We start from the raw sequence: 13343 nt of genomic DNA, 5'->3' as shown, positions 1-13343 counted from the left end.
CAAATCCCGTTATGGCATCTGTGAAGGGAATTCTTAATTCTTAGTGACAGTTTCGTATAGCAAGGTCGAAAAGAACTTTCCCTTTATATATCATATCAGTTCCTCCCCCAAACCCTATAAGGAACTTTAAAAATCAATTCATTATTCTGTCTATGTCTATGCCTTAGACCTTTTTCAATTTTATCTGTCTACTGAACTTTTAAAAATCAACAAACGACCATAAAATATGTCACGTGGTTGAAAATATGACGTGGTTTAGTTTCAACTCTACCGGCGTTCTTATGGAACTATGCAGTAATAAATATAACACCAGTAACACCTTATAATTCAATGCTATCGTGGACGAAGCGCACACCTCGACGTTATTAGCCTCACACCAATGAAATTGTCGAGTGTAGGAACAAAGTCATTAGTTCTTTATACCAGTAACCGCTTGTATTGCACATTACGTTAAATTACTTTAGTGTATGTATAATTGTATTGTGGTGTCGCCCCTACACTCTTGTCAGGGCGATTGTCTGTACATACGAGTATGTCATATTAATCGAAACTTACGGTCCTAGCAGATTAGCTTTTAGCATCGGCGATACGCGTTTCGGCGATTTATATAGCATCACGTTTTGATTTCGCTGCATTCGGTTGCGGTTAAAAACGTGTTTCAGTGGCAACGCCTCGCCGATGCGCAGAGTAGCATGTCTATAGGGCCACTACAAGGGCGACTGGTGATTTGCTTTAAAATAAATTATGTTTAAACTATTCTAGATATTTAATTTTGAACCTATCTTTTCAAATTCAAGTCTCATTTACCTTATTAAATTTGGCTGATCAGCGATTTAATTCAATGATCCAAATTAGTCATTGTTCATAAGTTGAAAACAAGAGTGTAGGGGTGACGTTCATGGGCGTTTGTTAAGGGAAGTAAACTGAATGGGGATTTTATAGAAGGGGTTAAGCTTCGAAATTGTGTTGAAAAGAATCGTTTTCAAATGCGTTTGTATAAAGTTACCAAAATCGTTTGGGGTTTGAATAAAAATTCATAGATTTACATATTTTTATTTCCTTGAGAATAAATGAAATATAAAATGAGTATGTTTAAGTTTGTACTTAAATGCAGGAGTGAATAAGGGAAATCTTAAAGGAACGCCCCTTTTGGTTTACTGCTTTTTTATGGGCCTAATATTATTACAACTACATTTGAACTGAGTAGTAACTGAATAGATAAAGCATTTGCCGTTGTTTCTATAAGCGGATTTTTGGGCAGCTATCATAATAATTACTATTTTTATTATTTGTAAACAAATGCATAAGCACCATTAAAATATTGTGTGTTAAATGACACTATTTAGGGAAGTGGTGTCAGATTCAGTTGTAATTATCCTTAGGCCTATGTATTGTAATTTATTCACCAGCCCTGTAGATAACCTAGAGCATTTTACAAGTGAGTTTACTTTGTCTAACTTAATATTTCGAAATTTTTCTTCGGACGGGAAATTACCGACATTTCGTACGAAAATACGGAATTCGTTGGTACAGAGCAGACATTCAGATTATCATACTAATAACTGTGCTTTGAACGCAATCATAGACGACACGAAATATAATTATTTTCTTAAATTATTGCGCGCTATTCTCATCAAGTTCAAATAAGTTTTCAAATATAATATTTGCGGGATTTACTAGAATGTTCTTTTGAGGTCATGGCTTGAACAAGCGCCCCATGTAATGTTAGTAGGCGGGACACTGCTGATGCGTGATGAATCTGATCGATGGAATGTCAGGGGGCCTACTACCATCTTTTAAAAACCATCATAGTTCAGGAAAGTTTTATTTCAATATTGCATCAACATTATTTTGTTTCGTACATACCACGACCTCATTAATACAGTTTAGTTTTATTCCTGCCGAGTGATGTAAAATAATGAGTAATTTGTCTATTCCTTATCCAAGAGGAAATGAGACATCGAAACTAGTGTCACCTCTTTCGTACCACAATCTTGGTTGTGTTCCGTTATACGCAGTTGAACAAACTTAAACCTTTATTAATTTTTCGCTTATCTATTCATTGTATAAAACTGAACTGAAATTGTCATATTTTTCTTAAAAAGTTAAATTTCCTGCAAAAAAAGAATGAATAATTTCGACCGACATTATACAAAACTGCTTATTGTAATATTATAAAAACAATCTTACTTTAACGACGTTGTGATACGAAATTTCAATATATGATTAAATTAATATTGTTTTTGGTAGTAACCCCCCAGAAATTGGTCTCGCGTTGCATATTTGTCAGCTTTAGTTTATGAATTAACCTAATCTTAAGTAAACATCTGAGCTAGCTCAATACAGTATAGTCTGTCACTAATTCCACTGTTGAATAGAGAAATATAGAGGGCTGTGTTTCCATATTTGCACTAAGGATTTCTAATCAAAAATGTCATAGTGTTTTTATTGCGTTTAAGAGCAAAGTTTTAGTGTCCTGTTAGTATAATTACTTTATGTTCCACTAGGTTTAGAAATGATTGTAACATTGTCAATAGCAATGGTATAGATATCCAAAATGTTTTGTATTGCTATGGCCAATTTATCCATTTCGTATATCAGTTAGCATATAACAGAAATCGTGTCTTAAAAGCACTTCGTTTGAGTATACCAAATTTTAATTTATTGTATAGACGCATTTCCTATATTATATTACTGAAATATAAAAAAATCACAAATATTTTGGCATACCCTGGGGAGGAAGTAAGAAGCAGCGGCAGCTATTTGGTAGTATGAGAAATCGGAAATTGATCTGCAAATTCCTCTTAAACCAACTGGGTACGCCGTCTTACATAACCTTCAAATTTATAACCGAAGTATTACAACATAATAGTATATCATTCTCATGATATTAAATCTTCACCATAAATTATCTAATACATGAACCAAAAAATGTCTTTCTATAAAGGCATTTGATTATTTTTGTATTTGTAAGTTTTCTTGTATGGTTTAATTAGGTTTATTTATTACCTAGCTCTCTTAGGATTGTGGATTATATCCTGTATTTATTAGTGTATTAAAATATTTTTATGGGATTATTAATGCTACTTGTTAAAATAAAGGATTATCCCGAGCAAATATTTATTTTATTAAAATATCTCCCATTCCATTATTTTGAAGTGTTTAGTTTTGTGTCATTGTATTATTTTGTGTTGCTTTTTATTTGGTCATAATGTCTTTTCTAACTTTGGGGCCTGCTCGTCGATAAGTTTTGTAAAAAAAAAACTTTTATTTTAATTAATATTATACGATGACACTTGCCAATGGTTAACCCTAGGTTTAACACTTTGACATCGTTAATAATTTTAAAAATAAAGTTAATAATAATTATTGAGACATGAAAGTATTCGGGTAAAAAAACATAGTTTGTGACAAAACTTTACAAGAGAGATTTTTTGGAAATATGCTGGTGTATTCTATTCTGAAGTAAGTACTATAGATTCGAGTTTTTTAGATTAAGTAAAATTACATTTTGTTACTAAAATTGTAGTACCTAATACCATACTGATAATTATATTCAAATAAATAGTAATTATTTCATATAAGTATAATTTATTCAAACTTTATAATTTTCCTTGTATTACAAATATAGGTAGACATAGAAATAAATCAATAATTCTTAATCATACTACATATCGTATAGTTGAAAAATAACACCAATAATAATTGCTTACAGTATAATAAAATATTGAAGTATATGTTCGCGTCTTTAACAGGCTTTATTTTTGCCACAATTTCTGTCGTATGGACAAACATATGGACTAGTCATCCCGGCTATGATTGACCAGGTCAGCCAGATTAAAAAAACCCGAATTCACGTACTTAATTTAGGTACAACACCACACAAATTTAACCTACAAAAATTAATTTTCTATTTGTAAATTAGCAACATAATTGCACATACAGCTTATGAATGTAACTAAATATAGTCAGTAGGTAGAATTTATTATATCAAAATCGAATAACACTTAAAATTATAAAATGCATTTTTATTTTAGAGTTGGAATTTTGTCATTTTACATTGTTAATTAAAAACTTTTTAAGTTTGTTTATTTCAGTATCATTATTGCGTATTTATTATACTACACCACAACACAGGAACAAACAAAACGTAGTCTTTTTCATATGCATATGTAAATGTCAGTCATGGATGTATATTGTGCTAAAACTGTAATCAAATGATTACTTATTTAATTAAAATATTGCTTATAAAATAATTTATACGACTATAGTACACAGAAATAGGTAAAATTGATTGATGGATGTCATTTTTTTAGGGTTCGGTACGCAAAGAGGAAAAACGGGAACCCTATTACTAAGCTCCTGCTGTCCGTCTGTCATGTCCGTTCGTTTTAGTTTCAACGGTTGCCGCTATAACACTAAATAAAAAATAAAAATCTTAAAAATAAATGGAGGTCGCCATACAAGAAACCGCTATTTATCGGCGTTTTATCTATTGATAGGTAGACAATAAAATTTTCATAATGCATTTACTTCTACGGTCGCTATTACACTAAATATAAAGAAATGGTTGTAGGGAACCCTGCATTCGACTCGCACTTGGCTAAAACAAGGTAGAGATCCAATAGATGAGAGTTAAAACACTATCTAAAACCTCCACGACTTTTCATAGAAAAACTATTATCGTATAAGTATACCATAATAAATATGTGATGTTCTATATTTTCCAACAATAGGAACTAAGCTAAAGACGATAATTTTATAGTATAATCACTGTTAGATAAAAAAAGATAAAAATTGTAAAGAGACATTCTTATTTTCAATACTCAATAAGAATGATTAGATAAAATCGTATATTTTTTTAAATTCTTTTAAACACGTGTTTGTATATAAAATAATTAACATCATGCATGTTTTAAAAATATGTAATAGCTATAATCGCGGTAGACTCTTAAAGTTAAACCCCTCTGAGTCTGAGAGGAGACTCGTCCCCAGCAGTGGGATGACAATGTATATTTTAAAAATTGTAGCCAAATTTTCAATCCCTATAAATATAAAATCTAATATACGCATTGTCAGGTATCACAGATCTAGAGATCGTTTACAATTTACATAATGATTCATTTTTGCTTCTAAATTTTCAATTATTGGGAAATTTAATTTAGATAACATAATCATAGTTATGTAAAGCATAAATATCTAGGAAATATACTGAAACATATGGAAATATAATGGAAGCAAATATAAGTTAATTTATTTTTATATACCTATGAGATGAGATCCCATTGCATCTATAAGATTGACCTTAGAACATGTCCTCAACAGCAATAAATAAACCCGTCAAAGTCAACTGATCTCATAAGGTCAGCTTTTATTTTTTTAAATAAAATGGAAAAGTAGCAGAATAGGATGCAGTCCACCTGACGTTAAGTAGCTTCTGCCGCCCATCTGCAATCGACCCCTGACAGATGCGCCGCTACCCCTGAGGGCTAAGCTGGAACGCCTCGGAAAAGTATGTCTCCCTTACCACACCCTTCAAGCCAGAACATGGCAGCGCCAAACACGACTGTTATTAGGCAGAAATATGTATTGCGGTGGTGCTGCCGGAGTTGAACCACAGAGGGTTCTACGACCTAGAGTCTACTAAATCTCTAAATAGTAAATCCTAATCTACTAAAGTCAAGCATAAAATCCTAAAAAAAAACACGAAAGTCATCCATTACTACTCTTAATATCAGATATTACCAATCAAGGTCTAAAACCTATAAAGGTAGACCACAGAAACAATCAGCGTGGACTTATTGTATGTGACCATTTCGTTTATGGAAATTTAAAGCTAATTATATCATAAAATAATTCACATATGTAGGATATGTTTGTCAGATGCGGTGCTCTTGTCTAGGAATAATGTATAGTTAATTTAATAGTTGTGTATTTTCTTAACTTTAACCTTCAGATAGGTAGATTTGATAAATTAGTTGTGCCTAAAAGGTGAGCAAATCAGCTGTTTCGGATTTCTGGGCTGGGATAACAAAAGGAGAGTTATTATTCGAATTATCAACCGAAACAGTTTCGTTACCCGAGAGACTAATAGAGTTGACTCCGAACATCAGATTCTTCAGATCGTCAGCGGCTGTGGCCTTTTTGGCCATTTCCAGCGCTTTCAACCTATCGTCCATTAGCGTGACCTTGTCTGTTAACGAATCGACTTTCTCAGTGAGAGTTTTGACGAGTTCCACCAAACTGGCGAGCTGGGTGTCATTCACGGTACCCATTAAGGGGGTCGAGCTCGAAGCTACGGAGGTCTGTCGACTGACTGTAGCGTTAGTGAGCAAGGCTTGGGTTTTATAGAAGGCAGACTCCTTGAACTCCCGCAGCTCCTCAGGTGTCAGGAGATACGCCACAACTTTGTCCGCGTCATTCGCGTCGATGCTCGCGAGGACAGCCTTCAATTTATCCGCGTATAGCTTCTGGATGGTGGGTTTAAGACCTTCAATGAGATTATTACGTTCATTCCAGAAGTACGGAATGTTTTTGTTCACGATGGCGTCGTGGAGCTCTTGCACCATCGCCCGGAATGTGAAGCTGATCTTGGTCTCCCAGTACTTCTTGTCTTCTTTGTCCACTTTCCACAAGAAAAGCGTCTTTATGTAGTAACTTGCGATCGCTTTCATCCCCAATGAGTCGCGGAGTTTCTTCACCTGAGAATTAAATATTAAATCATTTATTTATTTATTTACGACTTACGTCTAACATTACAGGAAAAAACCTAATGCGTTAGTGTAGCTTAAAAAGTAAATCATTATCGACCCATTCCTGTCCCACTGCTGGGCACGGATCTCCTCTCAGAATGAGAAGGTTTAGGCCATAGTCCACCGCGCTGGCCACGTGCGTATTGGTAGACTTCACATTCACATACCTTTGAGGTTTTTTTTTTAATATAAATCTCTCAGGTTTCCTCACGATGTTTTCCTTCACCGTTTAAGCAAGGAATATTTTTTTCGTTCTCATGAAATGAGAAAGATTAGGACCATTAAATCAAAATCGATTCTACTGATAGACTTCACATACTTATATTATGATTAGTTACAAGTTACAAGGTAATTTTTATCTTATTTAGAAGTTGTTCAGTCAACTTAAACTTGCTAGTTAAAGTATTGTTTCTTAACTCACCATTCTAACTAGGAAACAGTAGCGTTTAACATTACTGGTTTATGTCTGAAATAGAAATACTTCAAAGGCACCATTCTCATATAGTGTGAAGCCTTACTACAGAGGGTTCTACCTATCACCACAGACATGTGAAATGTAGTTAATTTTATTTCATACTGACAGGTGTTGACAATGGTTCTTGAAAAGTGTTTTTTTTAAATAATAATATAGGAGTAGCAGACGAGCATGCATTCCACCTGATGGTAAATGGCTACTGTCGCCCATGGACATCTGTAATCAACCCCAGATAGGATTAGATATTCCTACCTGAAGTCGGCCACAGATGCGCCGCTATCCCTGAGGACTAAGCTGGAACGCCTCGGAAAAATATGTCTCCCTTACCACACCGTTCAAACCGAAACACAGCAGCGCCTAACACTGCTGTTATGAGTCAGAAATAGGTGTGGCGGTGGTGCCGCCGGAGTCGAACCACAGAGGGTTCTACCACCTTCAAAGTAGTGTTGTTTACCAATCGGATAGTGCACTTCAACTGCTGGCAACCCTTGATGAGCTCCCGCTCGAAGTCCTGGAAGGAGAGCCGCCAGCAGCGGTTCTGCAACTTCTCGTTCTGCATGCACTTGTTGGGCTTCGGAACCACTAACCACTCCCGCACCTGACTGCCCGATATACATCTGTGAAAGAAAGAAATAAACACTTTTATTCGGATAATTGCAACACAAATTAAATAACAGAAAGAGACAAAAAGTTAAAAAATAACATAAATCAAAATAAAAAATCAACAACATAAGGACAATAGAAAATGTACATCATCATCATCAACCCATTACTGTCCCACTGCTAGGCACGGGTCTTCTCTCATAATGAGAAGGATTAGGCCATAGTCCACCGCGCTGGCCAAGTGCGTATTGGTAGACTTCACATACCTTTGAGATTTTTTCTTTACATAAATCTCTCAGGTTTGCAGGTTTCCTCACGATGTTTTCCTTCACCGTTTAAGCAAGTGATATTTTTTTTGTAATACGCACATAACTTTGAAAAGTCAGAGGTGCTTGGGATTTGAAAATGGACATTCAATTATTATTATAATATGCACAAAAGTAAAGTACTACTACTACTACTCACTAGTATTGAAACAATATCAATTTTAAAATGGTGTCAACATCTATGTATTTTTTATAACATTATAGTTTCAAACGAGCATGCAATACACCTGATGGTAAGTGGTTACTGCTGCCCATGGACTTTAATCAACACTACATTAGACTGACTACCTGTCTGCAGCCGACAGAAGCTTTGCTAATTTATGGACTAAGTTAGAACCTCAAAAATCCAGAGTCGAATCAGAATCATGAAGAATTCAACCACAAAACCAGATGCGCTACTCTACTTCTATAATATTAAAAAAAAAAAAAAAAACATTTTAAAGTAATTTGAGTACGACCTCAATACTATGAGTTTCCCCATCGCTTTTTACAGAATGTCAGATTTCGCTGGCCGCTCCCCACCCTAACCGTGTTAAGGACCGTTAGAGCATTTGTCCACCGCCACCGTCACTGAGCCGATACCAATAATTAATTTTGGCGCCGAAGTAGCGTAAATACATTTACTATAGTCGATTGTCCACCGCACGTCCGTCACCCGAGCACCGTCATCCCGGCTGCCGATATTACGAGTAGGTCGAGTAGATCGGCGTGACCGCTAGATCGGCACCGAGATTTTGACGGGCCGATGTGCCGGCAATATAAAACACGTTGGAACTTGTCCATACAGCTGGAAAAAAATAAGCCGATATCGGTCGCGGTGGACAAACTATCGCTGTCACGACATATTAAAATCGGCCCGAAATAATTTAGTTCTCGGTATCGGCTCGGTGACGGTGCCGTCACCGAGAACGAGACGACGGCGCCGAAGTAGCGGTAGCATACATTTACTACAGCCGCGTGTCCACCGCATGACTGTCGCGCCATATTAAAGTCGGCCCGAAATAATCCCGTTCCCGGTGACGGCGACGGTGGAGGAATGCCCTTAGGGTCCATGACAAGTTAAGGGTTTGTAAATAATTGGCCAAGTGCAAGTCGAACTCGCACACGGAGGGTTCCGTACCACCAAATGTTAATTATTTTTTACTTATTTTTATTCATTTTATTATTTTTAACAATACTTAGTTAAATTAAAATAAAAACGTTGCCACCCACCTGTACCCCTCCGGCCAGCGTGGTGTCATGAACCTAACGACGGGCACGAGGTCGACATCGAGGCTGAACCCGTCACTACGCACATTGAGAGTGTAGGCCGGGCCCGAGGCTTTATACGTCAGCGCGTAAACCGAGCCGTTCACGTCCACGCGCCCGTCCATCGTATTGATCGCCTTTTGCACGGTGCTGTGCATCCAGTGCCGGAATTTGTTCTGCAGGAAGTACTTCTCCGAGTCCCGCCAGTCGCGGGTCACCTTCCGAAAAATATTCCGTTAATTTTTTTTTTAATAATATAGGAGTAGCAGACGAGCATGCAGTCCACCTGATGGTAAGTGGCTATTGCCGCCCATGGACATCTGTAATCAACCCCAGATAGGATTAGATATTCCTACCTGAGGTCGGCCACAGATGCGCCGCTACCTAATACACAATTCTACGTATGTTAAAAAAAACAATGTAAGATACAATTATAATAACTCATACCTATAACGTATACAAGCCTCACTAGCTGTGCCCCGCGGTTTCACCCGCGTTAAAAAGAAACCGGAGCACAGCTAGTTCTAAAATATAAGTAGTCTTAGTTACTCCTTATTACATCAGCTACCTGCCAATAAAAGTCCCGTCAAAATAGGTCCAGACATTTCAGAGATTAGCCGAAACAAACAGACAGACAGACAGACATAAATTATAAAAAAATATTATTTTGGTGTATGCACTATATGTATATTCATATGCTTGTAGTAAAAAGCGGTTATTTCAATATTAAAAACAGACACTCCAATTTTATTTATATGTATAGATAATATATGATCTATAAAGTTACTTTGCATATTTTAGGTACTTTTAAAAGGTGTTTTTGAAGTAGAAGAGTAATAGACAAGCATGAAGCCCATGTAATCGTAAGTGGTCACTGCAGCCCATAGATATGTGTAATCAACCCCAGATAAAATTAACAGTTCTCCCGGAAGTCAGCTACAGATGCGTTGCTACCCTACCCCTAAGGAACTATACAAATATAGAACACTTGTCTAGCCTGCAAGACTATTCGAACACTGAACACTAGTAAAAACTTACCTTGTGCCTTGTCTCCCACTCGGGCTGCTTGTCAAGGTTGTCGAAAGCGCGACCGATCTTCATCTTGACGAAGCCCGGCTGGTCGTTCTCGATGACGATCCCGTTCTCGCCGTCCTCGTAGCTGATTGGCAGCCGGATCACGATGTCCATGTCGAACTCGTCCAACTTCGACACCTTGATGCCGTCATACACGCTACCGGCATACATCACCTGTGCAAACATCGTCAACCCATTACTAACCCACTGGGAATGGGAAATGAGAGTTTAGGCCATATTCCACAGCGCTGGTCAAAGTGAAATTGGTAAACTTCACACACCTTTATTAACTCTCAGGTATAGGTTTCTGTACAATGTTTCCCTTCATGACTATAACGATTATAAAAAATTTTATCACACACCATACATTACATAAGATCATCATCAACCCATTACTTTCCCACTGCTGGGCACGGGTCTCAGAATAAATGAGATCTTTCAGAATGAGAAGGATTAGGTCATAGTCCAATGCGCTGGCCAAGTGCTTATTGGTAGACTTAACATACTTTTGAGATATTTTTTTATAAATCTCTCAGGTATGCAGGTTTATACACAATATCATCATGCATAATTTTATTCTACTTAATTTATTCTCATCAGAGGCCTACCAAGTTAGGTAGTAGTCAATGTCAGTAACCAACGCAACATGTATTATAAAAATGAATAGAAAAGAAATAGCCAGTTTTACAGGTCATGTCAATGGATGAGACCTACATAGATACTTATACATACGGTTGAAACACATCACCCTCTGTAGTCGAGTCAAAATATTAATAAGCTTACAATTCATTTCAACATCAGAGAAGATATATAAAAATGGTGACAATAAAAAACAAGTACAATCACAATTAATTGTTGGCCGTTAATAAAATTCAGCACAATAACTAGTTTTTTTTTGTAATGCCGACAAGCATGCAGTCCACCCGATGGTAAGTGGCTATTGCCGCCCATGGACATCTGTAATCAACCTCAGATAGGATTAGATATTCGTACCTGAGGTCGGCCACAGATGTGCCGCTACCCCTGTGGAATAAGCTGGAACGCCTCGAAAAAGTATGTCTCCCTTATCACACCCTTCGAAACGGAACATAGCAGCGCCTAACACTGCTGTTATTAAGCAGAAATAGGTGTGGTGGTAGTGCCGCCAGATTCGAACCTTTAAACTAACCACAACCTTTAAACTATTGTTCTTGGGGTAATTTTAAATCATATACTGTAATGAAACATACCTGAGAAGCATATTTATTAAAATAGTTGCACTGTTCCCCCATCCTCTGCTTAACTTGGTCAAAGACGCTCTTGAACACCTCTTGGGCCTTCTTCAGGTCATTATCCTTCAATGCAACAAACTGCTTGAACACCTCTGCCAGGTGCACATCTAGGTTCTTTGATTTTGTTGACATTTTTAGTCTAAAATAAATTAGAAAATAATATTTTTTTACTAATATAGTAATGAATGAGTGTGCAGCCTCTCGGATGGTGATTGACTTCTGTTCATGGACATTAATCACCTCAAATATTGAAGTCCTGCTTGAAGTCAGTCACAGATGTGTTGTTATTCTTTAGGAGTAAGTTGGAACATATTGTATATGTGTTTTGCCTTATCACCGCCATCAAACCAGAACACAGCAGTTATAAGATAGAAATAGGTGTTGTTTATGCGTTTGCAATCAAACCATACAAGCTTAACATTGCTGTTATAAGGCTGAAATTGGTGTGGCAGTGGCGCCTCCGGAGAGGAATCACAGAGGGTTCTATCAACTTCAAATGACTGCTGCTGAGATTTATTTTTTGTGGCAAAGCATAGTCTGGCCAGGCCCACAAGTAAACTGTAATTATGCACACTCCGTAGCTCTAAAAGATTCAAATTGCAATATTGTGAGTTACAGCATAAAAACTTTATCAAAGGTTGAATTAGACACTTACATTTTACTGTTACTACATTGCTTTGACTAAGTCACAATTGGATGAATACATTCGGCATAATAAGCCAGCTCCACACAGAACAGAACTACATATTTACAAGCAAGTCTAATTAACATTAGATCTACTAATAAGTACCTTTATTTGCATTGAAACAACATCCATTTATAGTATTCCGGTATGACCAACATTGACAGAGCATTAACAATTGAATTGTGAAGTCTATAAATCATACTTTTATCAATAGATTTTATCACAAGGAAATAAGTGGTGATATTAACTTACATAATTACTCTTTAAATATATAATTTTATATAAGAACTTACCGTAATGTCGCTTGATATTAAAGCACAACTGTTAACGAGTGAAAACAAACCACTGCTTAATATTATAAGTATTAGAATTTTGTTAAAAGTATTTTAGTTTTATTACTACGCAAAGTACCAAAGTGCTACAGTTAACAGTACACACACGCCGTTAATGATGAATTGAACATACGAATACAACCAGACCCTACCTGCACTTTCGATTACAAAATCTTTTGTGTTTAGTAATTAGTATATCGGTATACGTTGTCTCCTTAATAGGATTTTGGGGAAGTCCAGACATAAACAATATTAGGAGCATAACGTAAGTGTTGATCGACAGAAAGTCGCTAACAGCTGACTGTCAAAACAGTTGAGTGTTGACTATTGAAGAGTGTCATTATTAACAATAAAATATGAAATATGTTGGATATGATAGCTTATAAGTAAACATAAATTATGCAGTATTTCGTTTATTTTTTTAATACGCTCTAAGTATTTTAATTTTTAAAAAGAAATTTTTGATTTTTTATCTGTGGATTTTAAATCCCAAAACGGCGACAGTGCTGCCTCAAATGTCATGTGACGTCACTACATCGAAACCAAACACGACAAATAATAATTAAATCGTTTGCTG

General features: G+C 36.3%; 2 protein-coding genes across 5 annotated transcripts in view; one reads left to right on the top strand and one right to left on the bottom strand.

Annotated features, from left to right (window-relative positions):
* LOC140751158 (cyclic GMP-AMP synthase-like receptor) overlaps nt 1–13343 on the top strand; it is an 80376-nt gene that overhangs the window by 59909 nt on the left and 7124 nt on the right. The window lies entirely within an intron of this gene.
* LOC140751157 (cyclic GMP-AMP synthase-like receptor) lies at nt 5883–13085 on the bottom strand. Of its 4 annotated transcripts, none has more exons than XM_073085026.1 (6): nt 12919–13085; nt 11708–11888; nt 10443–10652; nt 9369–9622; nt 7682–7844; nt 5883–6701 (listed from the first exon to the last, which is right to left on the bottom strand). In XM_073085026.1, exons 1-6 carry the CDS (start codon nt 13026–13028, stop codon nt 5985–5987), a joined length of 1635 nt encoding a protein of 544 aa, XP_072941127.1. In that variant the 5' UTR covers nt 13029–13085; the 3' UTR covers nt 5883–5984. The 4 variants fall into 4 exon arrangements, with proteins under 4 accessions (XP_072941127.1, XP_072941128.1, XP_072941129.1 ...); XM_073085027.1 differs by having other exon boundaries at nt 12728–13072; XM_073085028.1 differs by lacking the exon at nt 12919–13085 and adding an exon at nt 12405–12651.

This window comes from Epargyreus clarus, unplaced genomic scaffold, assembly GCF_041222505.1.
Source record: "Epargyreus clarus isolate Ecla_fem2 unplaced genomic scaffold, WU_Ecla_fem_2.2 ptg000021l, whole genome shotgun sequence".
In the NCBI taxonomy this organism is placed as follows: Eukaryota; Metazoa; Arthropoda; class Insecta; order Lepidoptera; family Hesperiidae; genus Epargyreus; species Epargyreus clarus.
The sequence above is the reverse complement of the archived record's forward strand: the minus strand, read 5'-3'. Positions and strand labels throughout refer to the sequence as shown.